This window comes from Dysidea avara, chromosome 5, assembly GCF_963678975.1.
Source record: "Dysidea avara chromosome 5, odDysAvar1.4, whole genome shotgun sequence".
In the NCBI taxonomy this organism is placed as follows: domain Eukaryota; kingdom Metazoa; phylum Porifera; class Demospongiae; order Dictyoceratida; family Dysideidae; genus Dysidea; species Dysidea avara.
In genome coordinates, this window is record NC_089276.1 from 24,000,680 (window position 1) to 24,027,288 (window position 26,609).

At 36.0% G+C, this 26,609-nt stretch overlaps 1 protein-coding gene across 1 annotated transcript in view; it reads left to right on the plus strand.

The window, feature by feature from the left end:
• Nucleotides 1-25,718, plus strand: part of LOC136255131 (uncharacterized) — a 162,657-nt gene extending 136,939 nt beyond the window's left edge. The window contains exons 43-63 of the mRNA XM_066047851.1: nt 1,130-1,264; nt 1,314-1,520; nt 1,568-1,705; nt 1,760-1,957; nt 2,028-2,165; nt 2,211-2,411; nt 11,030-11,164; nt 11,206-11,412; nt 11,497-11,634; nt 11,685-11,879; nt 13,085-13,225; nt 13,274-13,471; nt 13,571-13,708; nt 13,759-13,965; nt 18,500-18,637; nt 18,693-18,893; nt 19,678-19,795; nt 25,027-25,133; nt 25,193-25,275; nt 25,339-25,408; nt 25,465-25,718. Of these exons, the coding sequence (XP_065903923.1) occupies nt 1,130-1,264; nt 1,314-1,520; nt 1,568-1,705; nt 1,760-1,957; nt 2,028-2,165; nt 2,211-2,411; nt 11,030-11,164; nt 11,206-11,412; nt 11,497-11,634; nt 11,685-11,879; nt 13,085-13,225; nt 13,274-13,471; nt 13,571-13,708; nt 13,759-13,965; nt 18,500-18,637; nt 18,693-18,893; nt 19,678-19,795; nt 25,027-25,133; nt 25,193-25,275; nt 25,339-25,408; nt 25,465-25,517 (3,146 nt within the window). The 3' untranslated portion in view covers nt 25,518-25,718. The remainder of the gene's footprint in view (nt 1-1,129; nt 1,265-1,313; nt 1,521-1,567; nt 1,706-1,759; nt 1,958-2,027; nt 2,166-2,210; nt 2,412-11,029; nt 11,165-11,205; nt 11,413-11,496; nt 11,635-11,684; nt 11,880-13,084; nt 13,226-13,273; nt 13,472-13,570; nt 13,709-13,758; nt 13,966-18,499; nt 18,638-18,692; nt 18,894-19,677; nt 19,796-25,026; nt 25,134-25,192; nt 25,276-25,338; nt 25,409-25,464) is intronic.
• The last annotated feature ends 891 nt before the right edge of the window (nt 25,719-26,609 follow it).

Sequence of the window (26,609 nt, forward strand, 5' to 3'; positions counted from 1 at the left end):
GTTGTGAAATCACAAGGTGGCATGTAATAACTTTATTAATGCATAAAGGCCATTAATAAAATGTATTCTCATCTGCATCTTCTCATCCTTATTATTGCAACCATTTCATGGCTACCATGTTTGATTTCACAACTCTTTTCACCTAGGCTTTTTGAAGGCCGCATCCTTCAGCTTGGCTGTTTTTGTGTAGATAGTATATACACAAATACAATTAGGAATATTTTTTCAATAGAAAACAAACAAAAGCATTGAACAAGAGAGATCTCCTACACCTGCAGCTATACTAGTGCACATAAAAAAATAATATAGCCATGAAATAGGGATTAATTGTCCACTAGTAAAGCTGCAGATGTAGGCAACCTCCCTTGTTTCATCACCACATATTTCTATGATCCCTACTTGAATTTAAATTCCTTATATGTGTTTGTTTACTTTTTTGTTTATGACTGTTGAACTTGTGCATACTATATCATGTCAAGGAAACAATGATACCAGATATATCATTTAATCAATTTGCATAAATACACTCCTAAACTATCAATTATTGAAAGGCAAAGTAGGCATCATTTTGCTTCATTTTCAGCCATGTTCTGTCCATTACAATGAGTTACAGCCAAAGAACAATACAATGCAATCAATCCAGTCACTACGGAAATTATGAATCTAAACATGATAGTAAGCACAAGAAGTCATTTATTTACTATCTGTAAATCAACACCTACGCGTAGTGGAGAATGAAATAAGTCACAAAAGAGGACGAGAATTGTACCTGCTGTGGTTGACAACAAGGTACATCTCTGACTCGAATAGCAAAGAAATAAAACTCGTGACAGTTGTAATGTTAGCCATTATTGAGTTGTGCTTGTCTAAGGACAACAGTAAGTAACTCAGTTAATAGAAAACTCTGTTAATCTTATAGAAACTCATTGAAAGCATTTCAGGTTGCTCTGAATGTTTGGGCTTGATTATGCCTAACCAATATTGCCTAGCTTTCATGAAGGAAATATGCATGAATTTAGTTTATTGACCATTCTTCATGATCTCTACTATACAGTACTGCCTTATTGTGGAATACATAACTAGACAGAGTAGTGATGTAAATACCAGTATAATTGCACTCTGTTTTTAGCTATTGCTGTACAGTTTGAACAATTGGCATACGTCATTGATGAAAATTACGGACAAGTACAACTGCTACTATTCCTTAACTACCCACCATCAACTGATATGACTGTACAAGTTCTCAGCAGTGATGGATCAGCTAGTATGTGTTGACTAACATACAGTAGAGTAGCAATATTAATATATTATAGGAGAAGCTGATGATTATTTCTCTGGACCGTACAATGTCACATTTTCTACTGGAATGACTACTACCGTATTGGATGTTCCAATAAATGATGATAGTATATGTGAATCCAATGAAACCTTCATACTCACCATTGATACATTCTCACTACCTTATAAACTTATTCGTAGTGATCCTAGTCAAGCTACAGTTACTATAATGGATGATGATAGTGAGTGGTTGTATAGGGAATATGATATGTTCATTCTTTACTAATAGGGTGCATTGTGAGTTTCGATCACTCAACATACATTGTTGGTGAAGATGATGGATCAGCACAACCTGTAGTAGTTCTCAGTAACCCATCATCAACCAGTATTAGTGTACAAGTGTTGAATGAAGATAATACTGCAATTGGTATGCATCCTTACTTATAATAAATAGTAAATACTTATTTTGTGGATAATACAGGAGGAGGTGTTGACTATGATTCAGGACCATACATTGTAATATTTCCTGCTGGAGAAATCAGTGTTTATCTGGATGTTCCAATACACAATGATAACATATTGGAAGATGATAAGAACTTCACTCTCACTATTGACCCATCCTCAACACCTGATGGTGTTAGTGGTGGTCCAGCTACAGTTACTATAGTGGATAATGATCGTAAGTGGTTTATGTGCGTACATGCATCACTCATGAGTTAACTTAAATTAGTATTTTGTTTTGCTCTCAGCTATTACTGTACGGTTTGAACAGTCAACATACAATGTTGATGAAAATGATGGACCAGCACAACCTGTACTAGTTCTCAGTAATCCATCATCAACTGATTTTAGTGTATACGTTAATAATTATGTTGGTACTGCTACTGGTTAGTCAAGTATAACATTAAAAATATTTATTGAGATTGTTTTAGATATTGATTACCATACTACACCGTATATCATTACATTTGCTACTGGAGTGACCAGAATACCCTTTGATGTCACAATCATTGATGATAGGATATTTGAAAGTGATGAGATGTTTTATTTGAATATCACAACTGATTCACTACCCAATGGTGTTAGTGTTGGCTACCCTAACCAAACAACTGTGACAATAGAGGATAATGAAAGTAAGAGTCTAGTTGATACATATATAAATTTAAGGATTGACTGATTTTATAAGCTAGTAAATATCATTAGTGCTGAAACAAGAGAGATAACTCATCACCTGATATGCAAGTTTAATGCCTATTCGACCCAAATAATTAACAGGTTGTATACTACATTGATTAAATGTTTGTGGTAGGTCTTAACCTACCTTGTTTTAGCACTTTAATTAATTGTAACTGTGACTAGATCTGCGAAAAGGGGCCTTATAGCCTTTCCAAAGTTTCAGGTTTGATGAGTCATAACTCTTCATGTATTTAACCCATTATTTTGCAATTACATTCTGGAATAGTGCTGTGTTAGGAGCATAGGGTGACCTAATTTCAGGGTGATACCATACACACAGGTCAAGTTATGGATTGCCAAGTAGATGTAATTGGAAAGGCTATAAGACCTCTTTTTGCAGATCCGGTCACAATTTTTCTTACTCTTGTCTGTTAACTTTAAAATTTTTCTGTAACATAATTACATTGTTACATCAAAGCAATAGGTTTTAATCAGATGTGCAAATTAGGCTAGAAATTGAACAACAAAAATGTGTGCCTCAAGAACAGAACATGTATATTTCCTTAACATAGTCATGCCCAAAAGGAAAGACCACTTTTGCTGAGGATGGAAATTCCTTTGGGTTTAGATGCCTTCCATAAAAAAAATTGAGCTAAATTGATCTTGAAAGTTCATCTTATAGTTTTGGTGCATTTAAGTGAATTTTATTTGTTTGTAGGCTGAAAATAACTTTTGCATGCCTTATGAAATTTGCTTCATATTTGATGGTTGTAAAAGTATGTTTGATTCTATGTAGTTACACAGTGTGATTAAAGCACTGGCAAGTTGACAAAATTTCTTAAAGTGGTATAAAATTTAAACAATCTACTGGACAAAAAAGCATTAAAAATTTTCATGTGTATTCAAACCAGATACCTTCTCACATAATAAAATATCTATACCATACGGTTGGCTACACCTCTTTAGCATAAATTAAGTCCTATCTTATAACTGATGGTTCTCAGTACAAATGTGTGATAATGTGTACGTCTCAGAAGTTAGGCCTAATTTAGCCAGATGAGCCTATTTTGCATTGATGTTATTGAGCAAAGTGCAAGGGAAGTACTACTAATAAAAATTACCACTTGATTGCAAGGTGAAGGTACATGTTTATATCTCAGGAGAGTGACAATTGATGTTCTGCAATAGCTTTGCTCTGTACCACCTACCAAACTGAATAGCACAAACTCATAAACACATCTGCTTGTTCAATTTGATGAATATTTAGTAATGGACATTTCTGAGATATGGGCAGTGATGTGAACCAGGCCTCCTGGGTAAGAGGGTACCACTGTGCTGTATACTACAGATATACCACTTTGACACCTCAGATCAAAGGAAACCACAGGGTTATATATCACATATTGCCCTGACCACAGGGCGATTTCTAGATATTGCCCTATGGTTAGGGCGATATCATGATATAGCCCTGACCACAACTGCCTTTGATGCTGAGACAGCTACAAAGCATCAGTTCCCTTTGATTATTTATATAGAGATGCTTAACGTTTTGCATTGTGGGTTTGAATTAGAGCTGCTTAAAGTTTTGCATTGTGGGTTTGAGTTAAACATGTTGATATAGTTAGGGGCATTGTTGTGAAGTAAAAAGAATTGAGTGAGTCAGCATTGCATAGTTTAGTTACTAAGCATCACTAAATAACCATTTTTGCAATGTGGGGATTGTTTTTCTACAGAGTACATTTCAACTGCATGAAAGGATGCCTCAAACATTCACAACCTATATGTCTAAGTGTTTATTTTAGCACCTTAGGTAACTTTATTCATCCACAAAGTGGTTATTTGGTTTAAAGTGGTATCACTACAACCAGTGAAACCCACAATCATTTCTTTTTTGTGTCCACAATTGATTTTTGCAAACCTCTGTATAAAAGTAATGTGGTGAATGCAGGTTTGTCTTCCTTCACCTATTAAGTGAATATTCCAGAGTGGTATATATTACTTATACCATGGCCACTCGGGATTTGCCTGATATATATGCCCTCGGGCTTGGGCATATATATCAGGCAAATGCCTTATGGCCATGGTATAACTATTAAATAAGTCTTGGTCTGGGAGGTATCAAAACTTGGGTATCATGTATGTAATATTTATACCACAGATGTGAGGGATTTTGCTGATATATGCACTATACACCTGAAAGCCCTGTAGGTTTATACATCAGCAAAACCTGACACAGTCGTGGTATAAGTGATATATAATTATATATTATATATACATCACTCTAGGCATACTCACCAGCCTGAAAAGTTAGAGAGCTACAGAGCACTCACCCTGTTCTTTTATACATCAGCATATTATAATCTATAGTGGTTAATGGTGCATCTTCAGAATCATACATCATTATGCTTTACCCAAAACACCAGAAAAATTGCAATTGTGCGATTTAGATTTTTAATTTTATCATTTTGTACTACATTAAGCCTATTAACTTTGCTATTGGGACAGTAAGTAAGTTAATGCTTTAAGTGGTCACCTTTTAAAATCTAGTTGTCCTCTTTGTGTTGTTCTGTGGTCTACTCAGTGGCTGACTTGTGGTGGGTAGAAATACACATCCATGCATTGCCAAAATGTTTATTTTGCTGATCATTCATCATTTAATAACTATCAACTGGTGCAACTACATTGAGCCTAGCTTAACCTGAACAGCAAAACTCACACTTTAATGCTCCATGTCGCTCAATATAACTATTCAAAGTGTATCATATCTTTGAAGTGGTTGGCATCAAAGCCATGAGCAAACCACATTCCTATGATATTGCTCAGGCAAGATCTCCTTCAAACACCCATGCTGAGGTGGTAACTGTGGTATATATATCCACTCAATAACAGCCAAGCTGTAAAAAAAGTGTGCAGCCCTCAAAATCCTGGGTGAAAAAAGGTGTGAAATTAAAGGTGGCGGCCAAGAAATGTCTGCAATGATGTCAATGCTAATAAATTTTAACAATGCACACAGCCATTATTAAGATTTTTTAGCATTAACATCATTGCAGCCATTTTTTGGCCGCCACCTTTGATTTCACAACTTTTTCAACCAGGCTTTTGAAGATTGCACTCTTTTTTTACAGCTTGGCTGTTTTTGAGTGGATTTCACTTCTTTTTTGTATTTTCAAAAACCAAATCCTGCACCATTTTACTGGGATATAATTTTGCTAGCATAGCACTTATTATGATGATTATGATTGGCGCAAGTCGGTCATACTAGTCTGCTCGCAGACCGCCTGGGGGTGAAACTAAGTTAATGCTACAAATATACCACTGATTGATACGAAAATGGCTCTGATTTGATGAAATAGCTACTAGATTGAGCCTCAAAGTATTGCAACAATAGTATGGTGCTAATGCTCTAATAGAGTGCACGTTTTTGCTTTTGCTGAAATCATCTAATAGAACACACATAGAATGTTCTAGAACAATCTAGATTTTCTATTGGTAGATCAATTTTACTTATTAAGCTAGAATTTTCATTTCTAAGGTAGAAACTAAGTGAAGCGATCAGCCGAGATAGCAGTGGTTCAGTGGTTAAGGATGCAGGCGTTAGGTATGGAGGTCCTTGGTTCGAACTCTGGTCATGATCAGTTCATTTTTTCCAACAATTTTATGCACTTTTTTGTCCCCCGGTGACTGCTCTATTAGAGTATCTCGATCCCGCAATTTTACACTTGCTCAGTTTTTGCATTATAACTTTGTAGCTGTAAGTCTATTGCTGTTCTAACCACCAAAAGGCACTCCTACGATGATCAACCTATCTACACACGAATTTTCAAGTTATTCCTTTACTCGGTTTACCCTGTAGCTGTGACAAAAGTTTCATCTTTTTTTTACGTGAATAAATGCTCATATCTCCTTAGACATTTATCAGATTCATAGCAAACTTGGTACATGAATGTACCTTTATAAGCTCTTTACTGGTGCCAAATATCGATACAATGGAGTTACAAGTTTGTGTTTTATACCAATTTTTGCAAAGTGTGCAAAAAGAAATCAAAGCCCCCGTAACCCCCTACGGCAAAGAAATTAAAATGAAACTTTGGCCACTCGTATCTCAGAAACGGCTAGGAAGATTTTCTTCAAATTTGGTATGTGGCGTGGCGGCACCTCTGTAGTGAAACTAGTTCCAATCAGATAAGGGATTATGGAGCTACAAAGGTGTGAAAATCACATTTTCTTTCTTCTTGTAAATATACTCACGGTGTGGCGCACCGGCTTCTTGGGCCGCACAACACACTACTGTGTGTCTTTATGTAAGAGTTAAAGCACAGCTGCGAGTGCTATATGTCAAATATAACACGTAAAAGAATGGGTAAGAGACGAATATAGCATGAATTGAAGTCTGTCTCAAGAAAGGCAGCTTTGTCCAATAGTTGCTGGATCCTGTCATCATAATATCTCTTGCTTATATCATTGTTTATCTTCTGCTTAATCTCTTTGATAAACCTCGAATCTGTGTCTTTATCTGCTGTCAGAACATTAGCTATGTGTTTCATAACTGGATGGATTGCTGACACCGTAACAGTTTTCTCAGCAGAAAGGGCATCTGTCAAGTAGGAAAAGGGTTCAAGTACTGAAGAGAGTGCCTCTATAACCCTGAATTCTTCATCTGTCAGCAATTTGTGCCAGTTCTTGTGATCCTCTGCAAGTACTGCACTTATAGCTTGCTGCTGCTCAATGATGCGAGATATCATTACATATGTAGACCCACATCGAGTGACAACATCTCCTATTAACTTGTGCTTAGGCAGCCCTAGAGATTCTTGCTTTTCTCTAAAGTCACGATTCCACTTCCAGCTCCTGCTAAAAGTTTCAACAAGTGCCCGACATTTCTTAATAGCTATCTCCACCCTGTATATCTGCAGACCCTTAGAGATAGCAAGGTCCAGACTATGACAGAAGCATGACAATCGCAATATATCTTGATCAGAGAAGGCTGCAATGAAGTTTGATCCGTTGTCAGTGGTGACACAAGTTAACTTGTCCAAAGGTAAGTTCCAGTTTTCTAAAATATCGGTAAGTGTCTCATAAATATTTATTCCTGTATGATCTTGGAATATTGGTGTTGTTCCTAGCTTGATTGATTTCAAATTCCACCCATGATCAATATGATGTAGAGTCAAACTCAGGTAAGGATCATGCAATGCACTTGTCCAAAAGTCAGTTGTGATAGAAAAGTGTGAAACTCCATCTATCTGTGGCTTGATCTTTGTGTCTCACACGTGGGTATACAACTGAGGTAGCTCTTTCTTTGAAAAGTGCTTTCTGGAAGGACAATTATACCTGGGATTAAGTTTATACATTAGACTACGAAAACCTATTTCCTCAACGGTAGATATTGGATGCATACCCATGGTTAAGAAATGACAAACTTCCTTGTTTATTTCTTGTGCTTGAGATGAGTTGGGCGGATACTGCCATGCACGGTCGATTGATTCAGCTAGAGTAAGTTGGGTGGGGTCCTTTTCTTGAATGCTTGAGGTCGAAAGGGTTGATGACTGTGACGTACATTGCTGTCGCTCTAAGAAGACGCTTCCATATACAAATGAGAATGGTGTTCGCGTAAATAAGTTGCTGGTGTTTCCATTCTTCACCGAAACGCTTCATTTGCATGTTCTTCAAACAGGTCTGTCTTCTAAGTCTTTCTTATGTATCCATTTCATCGAGCTTTAGGCCAAAATAGTTCCAGATAACACTTCTCAAGTTAATGTTCTTGCCAAGCGTGTCTTCATCCGTATTTTACCGCACACACGCTGGAGATACCATGCAGTATACCGCGGTATTTCAATTATCGCGACATTTTAATTACGTTTCGGTTTATGTTAGTACCATAATTATATTGAAATATTGATTTACCACCTAACACTACTCATATTGCACTAGTTCAGGAAAGTTAATGAGATATATACACTTTAAGGCAGTGCATATATCTTGTTACCTCAAGACATTGCACAGTTAGGTGTGCACATATCATGTTAACCTATTCAAAAAAAATCCTCACATTTCTTTGATGTCCTTTGTTATTCCTTTGTGCCATTATATAGTCACACATCTTGAGATTGATTGTGGGATTAAGTTTCTTAGTCCTATTCTCGAAGCATGCTGAGGAGTTCCTTTTACTGAAATGGAGCTGTTTTTAATTCTATAGTAAGGTAAATGAGGGTATTTCCAGATACTATTTAGTAAAATCGATCTAACACTGCACTCACAAAGAGCTAAGACAAACTCTAGGAATCGTTTTAAAGCTTATCTCATGGTGCATCTGCAATACAAATTTCGTTTTGATGCAATCATGAGCCGAAATTTAACAGCATGTAAAATGCAACATGCGGCTATATAGTGTAATTCCGGACACTTTGAATAACAAGCAAGTAGAGCCTTCCACTGGTTACATCAATTCTCTTTGAAGTGTGGAGACTAAAGTACCACTCATCTGCAGCTTATAAATCAAGTAGAAAGTTCATACATACCCTTTGGGAGAAAGTAGCAGTGTGTATTTTTAAAAGTTTATGTAATTCGTGAATGTTTTCTTTGTATACCACCTGGGCAGCTGCTGAAAAATCGACTGCCACTCCACCTGTGCTGTATGGGTTCTTATGATTTTTAGTATGCAGTTACCCTAGGGTATGATCTTCATACAAATCTTTGAAAATCGAAAATATGAGCTTGGGCTGCCTGATATTTTCAAATTTTTGAACAAAATTACCTTACTTTCTGGACAAGACAAGCGTCATTCTAGCCCGGCATAGCCTGATACTCACACTTGTCACATAAAAGTGTTATGAATGTTATGTCAGTGCAGTGGTACTGAAACAATCAACTCGACTGAAGTAGAAATCCCAATGCAAGCACACACAGTTTGCCACTTTCTCTCACTCTTTCTTTACCTACTTTGTTCATGAAAATTTTCTGAATCATTTATAATAAGCTGCTGTAATTAAGTTTGTAGGTAACCTCACCCACATCGTCCTTGGATCTCTAAATAGCATAGAAATCTTGTTAGCTCATTCAAACTAATGGAAAATATCACAATAATACTAAGTATCATAATAATTATTATTATTTCAACATGATGTTTCAATTTGAAACTTAGCGAATACTTTAACAGAGTGACAACTACTATATTAGAGCATTTTTCAATGTTTCAGTTACATGTTTCTGACTCCCTGTATTCACAGGTTTTAACCCTCTCACAGGTCCCTAGTGGGATAGCATTTAATAAAACCCCTTGCTGGTGAGAAGCCAATGGTTAAGTAGAGGTTCAATGCAAAGAAGAAAGATCCCAGGTGCTGTGGCTCCTCTGGCGCATGCCTAGACTGCATGTTGCGGGGTATCAAGTCACTACTGGGTCTGGGGTTTTTTCTGCATTCTTCAATGTTTTAGTTACATGTTTCTGACTTCCTGTATTCACAGGTTGTAGCCTTCTCACAGGTCCCTAGTGGGAAAGCATTTAATAAATAATAATAGAGTGATTGACTGTTCTATTAGGGTATCTTATTTTTTCCATTTTTAAGTGCCTCTTATTTTTAAATTAATAATTTTCAAATATGCTGGTTTGTTTACTTTTAGTTAAGGCATAGTTATGATGCAAGTATAAGAAAAAAATTGGACTTCAGTAGGGACCATTGAAATTGTAAGCCATGAAACAAGGGAAGTCACCTACACACCTGCAGCTATAGCATAGTGGACATTTGATTCCTACATTAGATCTAAAGCCTGTCAATAGTATATCCAATGAAGTGGGGATTAAATGTCCTCTATAGTATTGCTGCAGGTGTATAGGCGACCACCAGTATTTCTATGATCCCTACTGAATTGCAAAATTTCACATTTTCCTACACTTGTTTGATCATGATTCATGACTGGTAAATCAGCACATATATCGCACCAAAGAAAGAATGGCCCCGGACTTGTTATAAAATTAATTACGTAACTGAACATGCACCCTGACTACTAATAATTATTATTGAAAAGAGATGTGGCCATTCTACTTCGCTTCCACCTATGTTCCACTATTGCTACAGCGTATCAGACTATGAATGGTATGAAAAGTGCTTTTGCGATCAAACTGCTTACTATAGAAAATACGGACAATTCTAGCCATAAAAGAAATCCATTTCCTTGCTACCCGTGAAGCAACACCTTTGTAGTATTTTATAGTGGAGTAAGTAATGCATTGTACACAAAGGAGGAAAGGTAAGTGATGCATGTATTGTAGCTGCAGTGGCAGACAGTATTAAGGTAATTGCATTATCCGCTGATTAGCTGTGCATATAAACATAGCAGAAGGGTGGAAGTCCCTCCACACTTGTTCAACAGGATGAATCCTGGCAGCCTTCAAGATCGAGATACTCTAGTAGAGCAGTCAGAGACTGAAATAACAAGAGTCAAGTGTATAATTAATAATCAATAATCGCCTCCCACCCGCATCAGTTTTTGTTCCATTGGGTGATGGGAAATAAGCAATATAATAATGATGGCCTTACTACTGAACTGAATTGAAATAATCCTATATTCTACCTTTCAGTTGTAGTTATAGGATTCAACCAATCAACAGTTGCTGTTGATGAAGATGATGGGCAAGTACAATTGATTATCTCCCTTAATCATCCATCATCAACTGATATCACTGTGCAGGTGTTCAGCAATGATGGATCAGCTGGTATGTGTTAACTAAAGAGTGGTAATGTTAATAAGTTATAGTAGTAGGTGATGACTATATTTCTGGACCATATAATGTCACATTTTCTGCTGGAATGACTACTACTGTGTTGGATGTTCCACTAAATAATGATAGTATATGTGAACCAAGTGAAACATTTATATTCACTATTGATACATCCTCCCTGCCTGATAGAATCATTGGTGGTGATCCTGATCAAGTTGCAGTTACAATAACAGATGATGATAGTGAGTTATTCTATGCAACTATTATCCCAAACATAGTGACACAGTTTATGTTGTAAGTATAAACTGTTCATTCTCTACTAATAGGCTGTACTGTGAGTTTCAACCACTCAACATACATTGTTGATGAAGATGATGGACCAGCACAACCTGTACTGGTTCTCAGTAACCCATCATCAACTGATATTACCGTGCGAGTGTTAAATCAAGATAATACTGCTATTGGTTAGAATTTCACACTTGGAAAGGTAGTAAACATTATATTAATGTTACAGGAGGTGTCGACTATGATTCTGGACCATACAATGTAATATTTCCTGCAGGAGAAATTAATGCTAACATTGTTGTTCCAATATACAATGACAATGTATTAGAAGATGATGAGAACTTCACTCTCACTATTAACTCATCCTCAACACCTGATGGTGTTAGTTGTGGCCAAGCTACAGTGACTATAGTAGATGATGACCGTGAGTGATTTGTGTACAGCATATGCATTGTTTGATAATGAAATGTGAGCAAATGTAACAGTTTATTTTTTTCCGCTTTCAGCTATTACTGTACAATTATTTTCATGGTAGCAAAAATGCAAAAACAACAACAGGACAAATCCAATTAAGTTTGTGATATGGATGCTTACACTTTGCTTGTATTTATAAATACTTTGTCCTTAATCTTAGGTATTCTGTATAATACGTGACCTTAGGTGTTCTGTATATGTGACCTTAGGTATTCTGTATATGTGACCTTAGGTATTCTGTATATGTGACCAAACTTTTGATAATCGTCGATCTACACACACACCAGTGAAGTTCACTTTTCACCAAGAATGGATAGCCAGACCAATACTCTACACATTTGCACCACAGTCATGCCACTGATTTACTTAGGCTGCTTTTCATGAGTGGATTTCTAGAGACGTGTGCCAGCCACTGGGAATGCTCTGGCACCTTGCAATGCCACTGGCCAGCTGAAACACAAGACTAGAGACATTGGACAGTTGCCCAGATATTTCTATGTACATTACTTTAATTTTCAATGGCACAGGTGGTCTTTGGAGTCCAATATTAAGGCTGGAGACACCATAATATGACCTACTCGGCCATTTTCTGTTCATATACCAAATTCCCACCCACCATCCCATGGTGAAGTGCTTGTGTTACAGATACCGTCATGAAAAAAGCTGCTCAAAATCATGGTTATTTCAATAGCTAGCTTGCTATGGATTGAAGTGAAATAAACACTATGGTTTTGTGCATTCATGGTGAAAATTTCAAACTCGTAGCTTTTGACCTTCCAAGCTATACTGGGTTGAAATTGCATATCTCACAATCTATTGATGTGCATAGATTGACGGTTTTCCCAAATTAGGTCACATATGTAGCATTAAATCTGATTTGCCACTCATTAAGTTGGTCACTTAGCAGGCATACAAACAGTGTTTTTCATATTATAAAAGTATGTATGCGTGTACTGTATATGGGCTAAGAGCTTACATTGTTTCACATTAGTAACCACTGTCATGGCCATGTTTATTTGTGACTATAGTCTGTGGCATAATAGCTTGTAGTATCTTTACCATTTGACTCACTACCATGAGTCTTGACACATTGATTGATGGTGTACTGAATAAAAATATAGCAAGTATAACTGTGTTATTGTACTCTACTTTCAGCTATTACAGTACAGTTTGAGCAGTCAACATACACTTTTGATGAAGGTGATGGACTAGTAGTCTTTTTACTAGTTCTTAGTAATCCATCATCAACTGATATTGTTGTACTAGTATTATCTGATGATGATGATACTGGTAGTGGTGAGCATTCCATCCTAAAGTTATTAAATTATCATGTTGTTGGTACAGGAGGAAGCACTGACTACTCTTCTGGAACATCCACCATTATGTTTCCTGCTGGAGTGACCAGTGTGTCTTTTAGTTTTTCAATAAATGATGATGATATATTTGAAGATGATGAGAACATTACTCTCACTATTAACCCATCCTCAACACCTGATAATGTTAATGGTGGCCAAGCTATAGTGACTATAGTGGATGATGATCGTAAGTGGTTTACAGAGTATACACTGCTTAATAGTGCAACAAATAAAATGCAGCGAATATAACACTCACTGTTACAGTACTATCTTATTCTGCTTTTAGCTATTACTGTACAGTTTGAACAGTCAACATACAATGTTGATGAAGATGATGGGCCAACACAACCTGTACTAGTTCTGAGTAATCCATCATCAACTGATATAACTGTACAAGTTAGAGACATTGTGGGTACTGCTACTGGTGAGTCTAGTACCTTAACAAAACCTTCTATATTAACAAGATTGTTTTAGAAGAAGATATTGATTACCATTCTACGCCACATATCATTACATTTCCTGCTGGAGTGACCAGAGAACCATTTAACATTACAATCATTGACGATAGCATATTTGAAAGTGATGAGATATTTTATTTAAATATCATTCCTGATTCTCTACCCAATGGTGTTAGTGTTGGTTATCTTAACCAAACAACTGTGACTATAGAGGATAATGAATGTAAGAAGCCGGTTTCTATGCTATAATATATGTGTGACCAGATTGCAAAGGCCCCTTCTTTACGCAAATATCAGTCTTTTATGTCACAAACAGTCAGTTAGTTTATCATACTGATTTCCACTGTTATCCTTCTGCCACTTTGCTGGGTCTGCTTTCTGTGTCCATGTTCTGGAGCCTTGTAGTAATAATCTGAGGCCCTGACACCATTGTTGGAACAGCTTGTGTCCACAGCAGCATTTGGCTGGACACATTCTGAAATTGTCATAAGTGTTCTCAGTGGATACTCCACTATCCTAGCAGCTTCTCTCAGCTATCTCTCCATTTCGTTCATCCTATCATCTGATGAAATTAATACTGTGAAAAACCACCTTTAATGTACCCAAATTTGGGTGGCATAATGTAATTCTATGACTATGAATAGCTCCATTCATTATGAAAATGTGTTAGGCACAACTTTGGTATTGATAAGTTATAACCCTTCAAACTACTACGTATATTTACATATTGTAAAGGTATCCTTTCAGTATCTTTTCACAAACTTGGATCACTGATAGGGGATAACCAAGTATTATATGCATGTTAGTAACCTTCAATGCACTAAAAAATAGTAGCAATATTTTCTTTGCTCAGCAAAAATAATGTTCTAATACTACTTATACTAACCCTGTCTTTAGTCAGTATTGAAGCAACTAATTCCCTATACTGAGGAAAAATGGACCATGAATCTATAAATTATTTCAATACTATTCAGTATTGGGGACTGAGATCTGTTTTTTGTTTTACTAGTAGTTCCAGCACAAAAACATAGATAGAATAAATACAGGCAGTGTTTGTATATGAATTATACTATGACAACATAATTAGACTTTAATTGTTGTGCACACAAGTATCTGTTTTGAGCTTTCACTATCATGTATTCTATTTCTTAGCTGGTGCCCATGGCTACAGCTCTGTAGCCAATTAGCTTGTATGTAGCACCTGAAGTCATCACTTTTATAACTGAAGGATGAGCTTAAATTCATTTTTCTAAAATGCAATTTAGCTGGCTATCCATCAAAGAATTACCCCTGCAAAAGTTTTTCTCTATAATGGTATCAGGCTTAATGATACCATGCAAAACCGCTAAGTTTTATTAAAAAGGTGTGGCCTTCAAAAGCCTGGATGAAAAAGTTGTGAAATCAAAGGTGGCAGATGACTGCAATGATGTTAATAATGCAAAGTTTATTAATATCTAATCCAAAACAGCCAAGCTGTAAAAAAGGGTGCGGTCTCCAAAAAGCCGTGGTGAAAAAAGATGTGAAATCCAAGTTGGCGGCCAAGAAATGGCTGTGATGGTAGGTAAATGGCAAACGACAATTCAGGTGAATTTGTACTGCTTCCTCCAAGTTTCACTAGGACTCAGCAACAAATTCACCTGAATTGTTGTTATTAAAATTTTTGCCATTTATGCCTACCATCACAGCCATTTCTTGGCTGCCAACTTGGATTCCACATCTTTTTTCACCATGGCCTTTTAAACTTAGACTTAGATACAGGGATTTGTCAGGGTTGAAATAACCAAGCTACACTACTGTGAAAGTAAGAATGGAGTAATAATGAAATTGAGAGTAGGTTTGTGTCCTAGAAGTTGATAATTGGTCACAATTTGTATATATCACAAACAGGTCTTGATGTTGTACTTTGGTTACAATATAGTCAATTGGAAGCCTGGATTAACGAGCCACTGTTAGTCTGTCTGGTAACAATCTTACTGCATTTAATGTATATGTCCTTTTCCCAGCATCTCTTTGCTCCTTTAGTTCTTCCCTTAACAGTTTATTGTGATGTCATTCCCTAGGAGGTAAATTAGGAGAAATGTAAACATTGGATCATGTAGAGCTGCTGCACAATTTTACTGCTTGTCTCAAAATGGACCTTTTAGTAGCAACGTAACCAAGCTCCACTGACAGAAGATGAGGTCTTGAAGGACCTGATTTGTGAGTGCCTAAACAAACAACCCGCTTGGCTTGAAGGTTGGAGATGTTAAATTCTTTGCTTACCAGTTCACTAATTATTTTAGTGTCTTATTGCTTCTGCTGATCACTGGAAGCTAATTCGATAGGTTCAGAAATGTTATGAAAAATAAGATTGCACTTCTGTTTTTCTCGTTCAACATATTCTTCAACAGCTGTAATAGCATTATGACTGCTAGATGTTGCCTTTTGGTTAGGAGCTGGCTGCTGCACTGATTTTTGTGTAGAGTTCATTGCAAAAGGATTCACGATCTCTTCAACTGAAGTCTTTATAAATTCTTTAGTATCTTTGAGAGCTTCTTTGAATCGACCCACCATTTTGCTCATTGCATTAGTAATAGTCGTAGCAATGACTTGAGTGTGGTTAGAAGGGGTATCAGGAATTGGCTGTCGCTATTTGGAGTCGAAAGAGCTCGTACAGCTACCTGCTCCACTTTGGCTTCACAGGATATGCATAACCAGTGTAACTGATTGTAATCCCAATGATGTCCATGACATAAGTTGGAATATTCTTACAACGACCGCAAAACAATTTGTCACAATTTTTACAGTGGACAGCATTATCGACAAACTGATAGCACTTGGCACAGCACACATCATCATCCTATGAAAGAGTCTGGTCTGCCTGTGAAAAGGTCTGGTCTGAGGATTGTTGTTGTTGATGTGGTAATTTCTTAATTAGTGTATGGTCCTTTAACTTTTGCAGCCTTCTTTTTATGTTTTGGCATTTTGCTCTAATTAATTCCCTTTGAAGTCATACAAACTTTGACACAAGTAGCACTGAAATATTACTAGTTTGTACTCAGTCAATAGAAAAAGTAAACACTCCACATCCAAGAGAATTGAGCACAATCAATAATGTCAGTAGAAACAGATCTTGGTTAAAAATTAAAACCCACAATCATGTTTACATGATTGTAGCTACTATTAATTTTTGTCTATTAGGATATTTATTTTACAGCAACTGTTCTATTAAAGTATCTCAAATTTTCATGCAAAACGTGATAGGTTGCAGTTACTCAACTTTTAGCAAAACAAATCCTGTACTTTTTATGCTAGAATACAATTTCCAGTCTGCTGTCACCAATTTTGCTAGCATACATGTAGCACTTATTATGAGGCACACGAGTTCATTTGTTATACTTTAATAGAGTGCACGTTTTTAAGAATTTTTAATAGAACACACATAGAGTGTTCTAATTTCCTTTTGCAGATCTAGGAAATTATAACTTTTACTATTGAGTATGAATTTTCATTTATAAAGTAGAAATTGAGTGAGATGAACAGCTGTGATAGCAGCGGCTCAGTGGTTAAGGATTTGGGTGTTCAGTATGGAGGTCCCTGGTTTGAATAATGCTGGTAATTTTTTTTACATTTTTCATGTACCCTTGCCACCCCACGGTGAATGTTTTATTAGAGTATCTCAACTCTGTGATGTACTAAAGCTGTAAATACGATTTCTTTTAAACCACAAAAGGTTTGAACTACCACTGCTTGAAGGTTCTTAGTTTACTAATTTGTTAAGATGCCTTACTGTAGTTATACTGATAGTAAAGTGTCAGTAAACTTAAGTATATGGAACATAATTATTTTGCTAAGTTTTAAACTCTCAGTAAAACATCAGTGAATGCAGGTTTACTGAAAAACTACTAAAATAACAAACAATTAACTGTTCCATATACTGGGGATATACCACTGTAGTAAACTAAGATACTTCAAGCAGTGTACATATGATGGTTAATCTATACGCATGCCAATTTTTAAGTTATTCCCATAAGCGATTTACTCTGTTAGACGTGCCAAAAACTCGACCTTTTTCAATGCAATTAGTCATCCATAGCTCTATGACTATTTATCAGAATTGCACCAAACTTGGTACATGGTATTGCCACAATACATTCTTAAAGTGCACAGAAAATAACCTATGCATGTGCATTTTATAGTGGTTCTTATAAAGTGTGTGAAAAGAATAATCTAAGCTGTCCAAGCCTCCTAAACGAAAAAGAAAGAAATTAAGTCAAACTTTAAGGGCTCATATTTCATGACGATGTAGGCAATCTTGCTCAAATTTGGTACATATGTAGGCTGTAGGGTGCTGAAGGTGAAGAGTGTTTGTAGTACAAAAATGATTCCAATTCGAGAAGGGAGCATGGAGCTACATACTTAAACATGAAAATTGTATTTTCTTTTTTTTTTGTAAATATACTCACAGTGTTGTTTCTTGACTGCACAACACACTACCAAGTATCTTGAACTACAGTTAGTTAAAATGGGAGTATGGCCTCCTCTCCTACCTATTTATACTGCTTTTGGTCTGCAACAACCGGTTAGATAACATAATGTTTCATTATCTGTTTATCGCCAGCATCATGCATGGCACAGTTGGGAATCTTTACATCAGCTTTAAAACACTTAGTACATAGTTACTGTATATAATTATGTACTTTTTAGTACTAGTATTATTTAATTATATTTTGCATGTTTATTTACTTTTACTAATTAATGTAATATATTTTCTTTAGTCATTACTGTGATGTTTAACCAGCCAACATACAGTGTTAATGAAGAGGATAAAATGGTTCAAATTGCATTGGTCCTTAGCAGCTCATCAGCAACTGATATTACTATTAAAATAGTCGATAATAATACTACAGCTACTGGTAAGCATATATAGTAATTGTAGAAATTGAGGTGCTTACATGCTTGTAAATTTAGAAGGTGCTGATTATAAGTCTGGACCATACAGCGTCACTTTTACGGCAGGACAAACTATTGCTGTACTAAATATTTCAATTACTAGTGATAGCATACTAGAAAATGATGAGAACTTTATTCTTACTATTAATTCCTCCTCACTACCTAATGGTGTGAGCATTGAACTTGGTCAAACCACTGTAACAATACTAGATAAGGATGGTGAGTGTTTGGCAAGTAATGTTGCATGCAGTTTAGTCATGTTATGCAATTTAATTAACTAATATGCAATCTGGTGCAATTGCAAAAACATCATGTAACTGTTTTATCATTAGTGAGCCTGAGAGAGCCTCGCACTAGCAAGTCAATGGTACATACTTGAGTCAACCATTTACTGTGTGACTACTTTAATAGGCAGTCACACAGTAAGTAAACAAAATTGGTAGTCAGATGTACAACTCTAATAAGCACCACAGAGTATGTTGGAGTTTACCTGAACTCTGGGAATTTTACACTCTTCCAAACAAAACCCAGCAATGTAATTTCCACATTATTATGATTACTTGGGAATTATTCTGTAGAGTAAGCATATAAAATTCCAGTACCACATTCATAACATTAAGGTAAAACTCTTTCAAATTTTCTGCAGTTCTGATTTAGATCATGATATTTTCAATACCTCGGTTCGCTTCTCATCCACTATATATGCTGAAAATCAAAATTACACAAAATTCTTTACACATAATCGTGAAATGATTGGCTGTGGGAACAACACATCTTGGTTGTAATAAAGTTCATTATGATAATGTATGTGATACATATATAGTTGTGTAATGTCAAACAATTATTCTGCACAGGACACTTGTAACATGAATTGTATTATATTGATTAGTGTGTATCATGATAGGGGCTAAAATCTAGGGTAATTTTGTCCTTTATACTACTGTACAGTATATTGCGTACTAACATTCAAGTGTTCTTCTCATGCTTGTGCTTGTTTTTGCAGAATCCACTACTGGTTTTGGCAGCAGCAACCAAGTTACAGCTGGGACTGTAGCTGCCCCAATTGGTGGAGTCATTGTTGTACTGATACTGATTTCTATATTGGGACTCATACTATTCAGGTGATCAATGTTTGTAGTATCATACAGTACAGTAGTACTGTATAGTAGGGATCATGCAAAACTGGGGTTTTCTAGCCAAAAATATCACCCTAAAACCAGCCTCAATTTCTCTTCATGACAACTTGGCAGTATTGGTTAGGCACAGCCAAGCCCAAAATGTCTTCAGATCAACCCTAAACCCTTCCAAAAAGTTTCTATGGAATTTTAAAATTTTTCTATTTAGCCAATAGAATTTTATTCTGACTAACTGATGCCTTCAGCCAAGCCTAACTCAACATTGGATATAGCTATGGGCTTGATTTTTTCACTGTTCAATGTCGTTTCATCCCGAGACATTCCTTTTCACTAACTGCAGTATATACAATACATGCATCATTGACTTTCCTTTGTGCCCAGTTCTTTTCACTGACAATGCAAGTGTTCATTTATTTGTGATAGTGCATTAGTGGCTTCCTGCTAATAATTTATTTAGTACGTGCTGCTTGATTTTTTGTGCTGGTCGCTCATGTTTGTTTCTTGTGTGTTTGAATTCAACTGATTGTTCCAGACGACGGGTGTAGGATAAGAACAGAACTCATTTTTAGCAAAGTAGAACAGGCACGTGCTGATTAGTTTCATGTGTGTGAATTCAACTAATTGTTCCAGACGATGCCGCAGTGGGATAAGAACTCATTCTTAGCAAAGTAGACAGAGACATGCTGATTAGTTGGCATGGTTTCACACTGCTTTGCTGTGTAAGTTCTTTGTACTAAGCTACTTCATTCTATGAAAACTGATGTACTGGCCTGTATGCCCAGCTTGTTAGAACTGAGATTGGTTGCTCAGGGCACTTTACACCTGCGACGCTGACCAACCTATCTTGTGCATGCAAGTTACCATTAAGCCATTGTTTGTTCAAACTGCCAGAATTGCAATGTCCTGCTCATACTGACAGAATTTTCAGTGCTCGCTCCTCAGATCTGTGTGATCTGTCAGATTTAATTAATTTAACGTAATAATTTATGTATGTGTGTGTGTGTTTTGTTTCTCTTATGTGTGTTTGCCTTGCCAGGGCTCCAGCTGCTTTAAAGCTTGGTATCCCTGCATCTAGGTCGCTTATTTATTTCCTGTACACTTGTCTTAAACCATATAAGATGTATAAATCAATCAATTGTTGTAGAATATCAGTACACCAATCTGTGTGTAAAATTACAGTTTATGTTCAACAAAAAAAATTGATGGTGTCTTCTTTGATTGACTTCCCATAGATACATCAAATCATCTTTAGGAATACTAGTTACGTATATTGATCACCAGTTCCATAAAAGAACAGAAACAGGTATAAGAAAAAATTAAGAATCTTAAACTAGAGTAGGGATCTACTAGAATATAGTACACCAATAAAAAGTACTGAAACAAGCTTGAGTTAGTATTATAATGACAGCCAATTACTGTAACACAAAATGAAGTATCCCTACTGTGCATTTCATGGAAACTTCACAGTACAGTATGGATATTCACTTCTTTTTGTGTTACAGTAATTGGCTGTCATAATATACCAACTCAAGCTTGTTTCAATACTTTTTATTGGTGTACTATATTCTAGTTGATCCCTACTCTAGTTTAAAATTCCTAATTTTTCCATTATACTTGTCATATAGTACAGTAGTAGTTATAGTAGGGATTATGAAGGTTTGGGCTTTCTTGCTCAAAATGTGATCCAAAAATCAGACCAACTTTTTCTTCATGCCAACTTAGCAGGATTGGTTAGGCATAGTCAAGCCAGAATATGCCTCCAAAGCAAGCCTAAACCTTTCCTTCTAAACTTTATAGTTACTGAATTTTCTGCTAACTGATTGACTAACTAATGCCTACAGTCAATCATAACATGACTATGGTTTAAGCTATGGGCTTGCTTTCTTCACTGTTCAACGTTGCTTCAGCCCAAGATGAGCATTTTGACCAGTTGCAGCAGCTACAGTAAGTAAGTCCATGTTAACATCATGACTTACCTATGTCTCCTTTGTGTCCCATTTCTTTCTTCGCTACTGTGCATTCACGGTAAGACCTGATGGCTTCAGTGCTAGCTAGCTATCATGATAATCATATTCAATAGTCAGTGAAATGATTACACAGGCACTCCTCATACTGTCCTTTGCATTTATCGCTATATAACAGGTAGAATATACCTGAAAATGAAGCAGAATGGCCACTTCATTTTTCAGTAATTGATGCATTTAGTTGTAATTTTGTAGTGATTGGATTGACTGCAAAGGCACTTATTGTACTGTTCATCATTTGTAATGCTGTATAATGAGTGGAACATAACTGAAAACAAAGCAGAATGGCCACATCTCTTTTCCAAAATATAGAAGATTGATGGTTTTAAACATAATAACAGCACTTCCTGCTATAAATTGAATGAATGCCACATTTGTATATTTCCTATTAAAATGACTAAGTTCATGTAGAATGAATGCATGCATTTTCCAAGGTTGTTACTATCAGGTGAAACTAACTACAAGAGTATCATGTGATCCCCAAACCAAAGTAGTATAAGTACAAAAGATATGCCCTGCATTCACTATACCTAATAGTGAAATTAATTTAAAAAATGAAGTAGGGTTCCAGCAATAAAAAGTAGTGAAACAAGAGATGATGATAGCTATGAGGGAAAATCCCTAGCTACTTAGCATTGTAGCAATGTGGGAAATTCCTACTTGGCATTGTAGGAGTAATGCCAAAGTAGGGATTTTCCCACATTGCTACAATGCCAAGTAGCTAGGGATTTTCCCTCATAGCTATCATCATCTCTTGTTTCACTACTATTATTGCTGGAACGCTACTTCATTTTTTTATTAATATTTTTTTATTGCACTAGTTTGTTGACTTTTTGTTAGAGCATAGCTATGAAATACACGTGTGGTTGTGACTGCTGTATTAGAGTATCTTGATCTTACCACTCAGCTATGCAGTAGATCAAGCTAATGGGCATGGTACAATGCCTTGTTTTCCTACAGAGCTAGATCATTGTCGTGGCATGTTCTGATCACTGAAGGGGGCATGGCAATTGTTTTAAAAAGTACAGCTTAGCTGCTACAGTCTGTTAAGCACTTCAAATAGTTTCATGGGGTCTAAATGTGCTCCTTCAAGGAAATTAAGTGTCAATAGGGAAAATTAATGCCTATGTATGGTTTCCATGAAGAAGAAGATGATGATCATTTAATTGAAGATAAAAGGGAATGCCAAGCACAGAAGGCAGACATTCGTCAGAAGTACAAAAGGCACATCCCACCAGTGAGTTTGTTGCTGTGACATAAAATGGTAGCCATGTGCTGCTTTGTTTGGCCTCTAACCTTGTGACTATGGTCAGACAGGCAGGCTGGCAGTCAGATGAAATTTTGAGTTATGGCAATTTAAAAAAAATTCAATATCCAGATGCCTGTAAGTGTTTTCTTGTTTTTAATACTGTAATTGATGCTGAATGGAGTAAGACTATTCCGTAAAGGTGATTTTCGCAGCATATGATATTTCCATGATGGTTTTTAGATGCTGCTTTTTAGTGGCGCATATCATTTTAGGGAGAACCCTATATACTAAGCCATACTGTTTGATACAATAATTCTTAGTGTTAATTTTAAAGTGGTCGTGAAGTGCAGATATAAATGCCATGGATTCATGATTTCTGTCCCAAATTAAATACAAACGAGATGTTATGCAAAATAAATGCTGAAAGCTTGCATGTTTATAGAAAGCTATAGTTGTGAGGATCTTCACTGGAAACTTTAGATGTGAACTGAATTGAAATTATTTTTGTAAATAAAACGTACATTTATGTCGTTTTTGAGTCTGTTCTGTTGGAGTGCATGCAGCTTAAAAGTCTTTTTAGAGTATCTCAATCTGTATAAAATTTTACTATCCATGTGGGTATGTTACCAATATGGATCTACGTATGCCCTCAAAGAAATCAGTGTAATTTTCTTAATACTTTTTCTACAATTTTGTGTTGTCAAACTTCGTTTTTGCTGTTCCTGGTACATACCTAAGTACAAAATGCAGGGGAGGTTTCCAGAACCCCCCTTAGACTCCCCTGGATAAATTAGTTGTTCTATAATATTACTGGTGTAATAAAAATTAACGCACACCTGTAGCTATACAGTAAGAACAGTTTTCAGTTGCTGGGATTATTTTTAAAATGAAGTAGGATTCCAGTGATAAAAAAGTAGTGAAACAAGAGATGATGGGAGCTATAATGGAAAATCCCTACTTGGCATTGTAGCCATGTGGCAAAATCTCTAAATTGGCATGCTTTCACCATCTTTTCAATGATATCCCCACAATAATATTGCTACATTGCCAAGTAGGGATTTTCCATTATAGTTGCTTGTTTCACTACTTTTTATCACTGGAAAACCCTTAAAAATTTTCTTACACTAGTTTATTACACATATCTATAACATACATGTGTGGTTGTGACTGCTGTATTAGAGTATCTCAATTTCACTACAGTTACTAAGCAGTGGATTAAGCTAGGAAGCATGGTACAATACCTTGCTTTCTACGGAACTAGATCATTGAGGAACATGGCCTCAGCAGTGATTATTAGAGGTGTGGTGATTATTTAAGGGGACACGACCCATTGTAATTGCTTTGTAAGCCCAGGTTAGTTGCTACCCGATACTAGCAAGGATACTACAGTCCATTAAGTGCCTTAATCAGTTTTGTGGCATCCTTTAACAAAAGTGTTGATACAGAAAATTAACACTTTTCCTGGAATGCAGAAAAAGACAATGTTTTAATTGAAGAAAAAATGAATGGCAATTAAAGTGCAGAAGGCAGAAATTCATTGGAACCACAAAAGGCACATTCCATGAGTTAGTCTGTTGTAGTGGCATAAAATGGTGACCGTGCACTACTTCATTTGGCCTCTAAATGGTGACCATGCACTGCTTCATTTGGCCTTTAGCCTTGTGACTGTGGTCAGTGAGGCAGGCTGGCAGACAGACAGGCAGGCTGGCAGGCAGACGAAAATACAGGTTTAAACGATTTTTTAGTTTGATATCTGGCTAACTGCTAGTGTTTTCTTGTTTTGTTGAAAGGAGTAAGACTATTCCATAAAGATCCCATATGATATTTCTAAGATGGTTTTTAAACATGGCACTTCTAGCAGTCCACATCACTTTAGGGGGTGACCCTACTAAACAGTACTACTGTACTGTTTGATATTTGTTTGTTATTTGTATTGCTAACAGAGTAGTTAAGAAAACAAAACTTTCCTCTAAAAAGAGTTCTGATGAGGAGCTGTTAGCACGTAATAATGCTGGTGGTGATGTCATGAAAAGCAATCTTGATCACCCTGGTAAGTACACGCTTATTGTATATCATAAGCTATTAATGTCAACTTTAATTTCCATCTAGAACACTTAACACTGTTTTCATTGAGTAAATTTCATGCACACACTAGTCAAATGTTTGTAAAAGAAGACAGGAACAAAGACAAGGTAACATTCAGGAAAAATTTGTGGAGATAAAATTTTGGTTGTATTTTGCATTGTGTATCTCAGAATCTTGGGGATGAACCTCAAACATCACCTTCTGATCTTTCTAGCAATAAATATACTGTCAAGGATGAACGTAAGTATAATTTCAACAAATTGGTTGCATAAATGTAATAATCAATTCTTTTACAGAAAACTTCTGGTGGGTCAAGTTCCGGGATGAGACTGATGATACTATAATATAAATGTAAAAATGGTATCTGACATTACTTTTGTTTCTGTGTGGTTTTTTGTAGTATACAGTCCTTTTCATGTGTTCTATATAGATAATATGTTGTATAGGCATTGCAACTCCGATAATAAGTTTTTTGTAAAGAAAAAAATGTAATTTAAGACATACACAATGTAATACTAGTATGCACAAGTTAAGTTGTACCTTAAAAAGAAAAGCGTTTTTTTTTTTCAAGAAAATTGACATCAGCCGACCAGATGATTAATGTGGTGACAATAAAGGTGTCAATGGCAGACAAGTGTGGTGTGGCCCCATTATATAAGTTAGGCAAAAGTCGTAATGGGAAATGCACTTATTTGGTTTCCCCTTAGGATTATGGTGATATCTTTGGCCATAAATATTGTCAGACTTTGGATGAAAAGATTTTGAAACATTTTTAGAAGGTCAAGTGTATTACAAATGAGCTAAAGTTCAAGAATTTCTATAATGTCATCCTTGAGTTATTAAATGTTTTGAGGGTTAAGCTCAACATGTACATACTATACACCACAGTAGTTCTTACTCACTGTAATAAAGCTACACAATTTTCTGGACTTCCTGCTGAACACTGGTGGTTAATCAATTTTGATCCATTGAGAATATGCCCAAATACCTTAACAGGAAGTATTATGTCTCTAAAGTTATATTATATATCCATTAAATTTTAATACTGCATCAACTTTGTTGTCCTGAACAATTATTGTAATTATGAATTATTTGAGTATTACATTGCCTTATACTTCTACAACTATGCTGTTCATCAATACTGTGACAGATGTGATTAAGTGCCAACGTAACTTTGGGGTGCTTGGAAGGCTAAAGCACATCCTCAAAATTATTCTAGCTAGTAGATACTACAGGTGTATTGAATTGTACTGATGGGCTGGGTATATAAAATGGAGGATAGAGATGATGGTGTGTTAGGATAAAAATTAATACTCTACTAAAACAGTCATGATCAACTAATCTACAGAGTACATAAAAGAAAAGCTCAAAGGCCAGTGTGAATACTGTGCATTGTTCCAAATATCCTGCTGTATCATAATTCTATAGCTTATTTATGTGG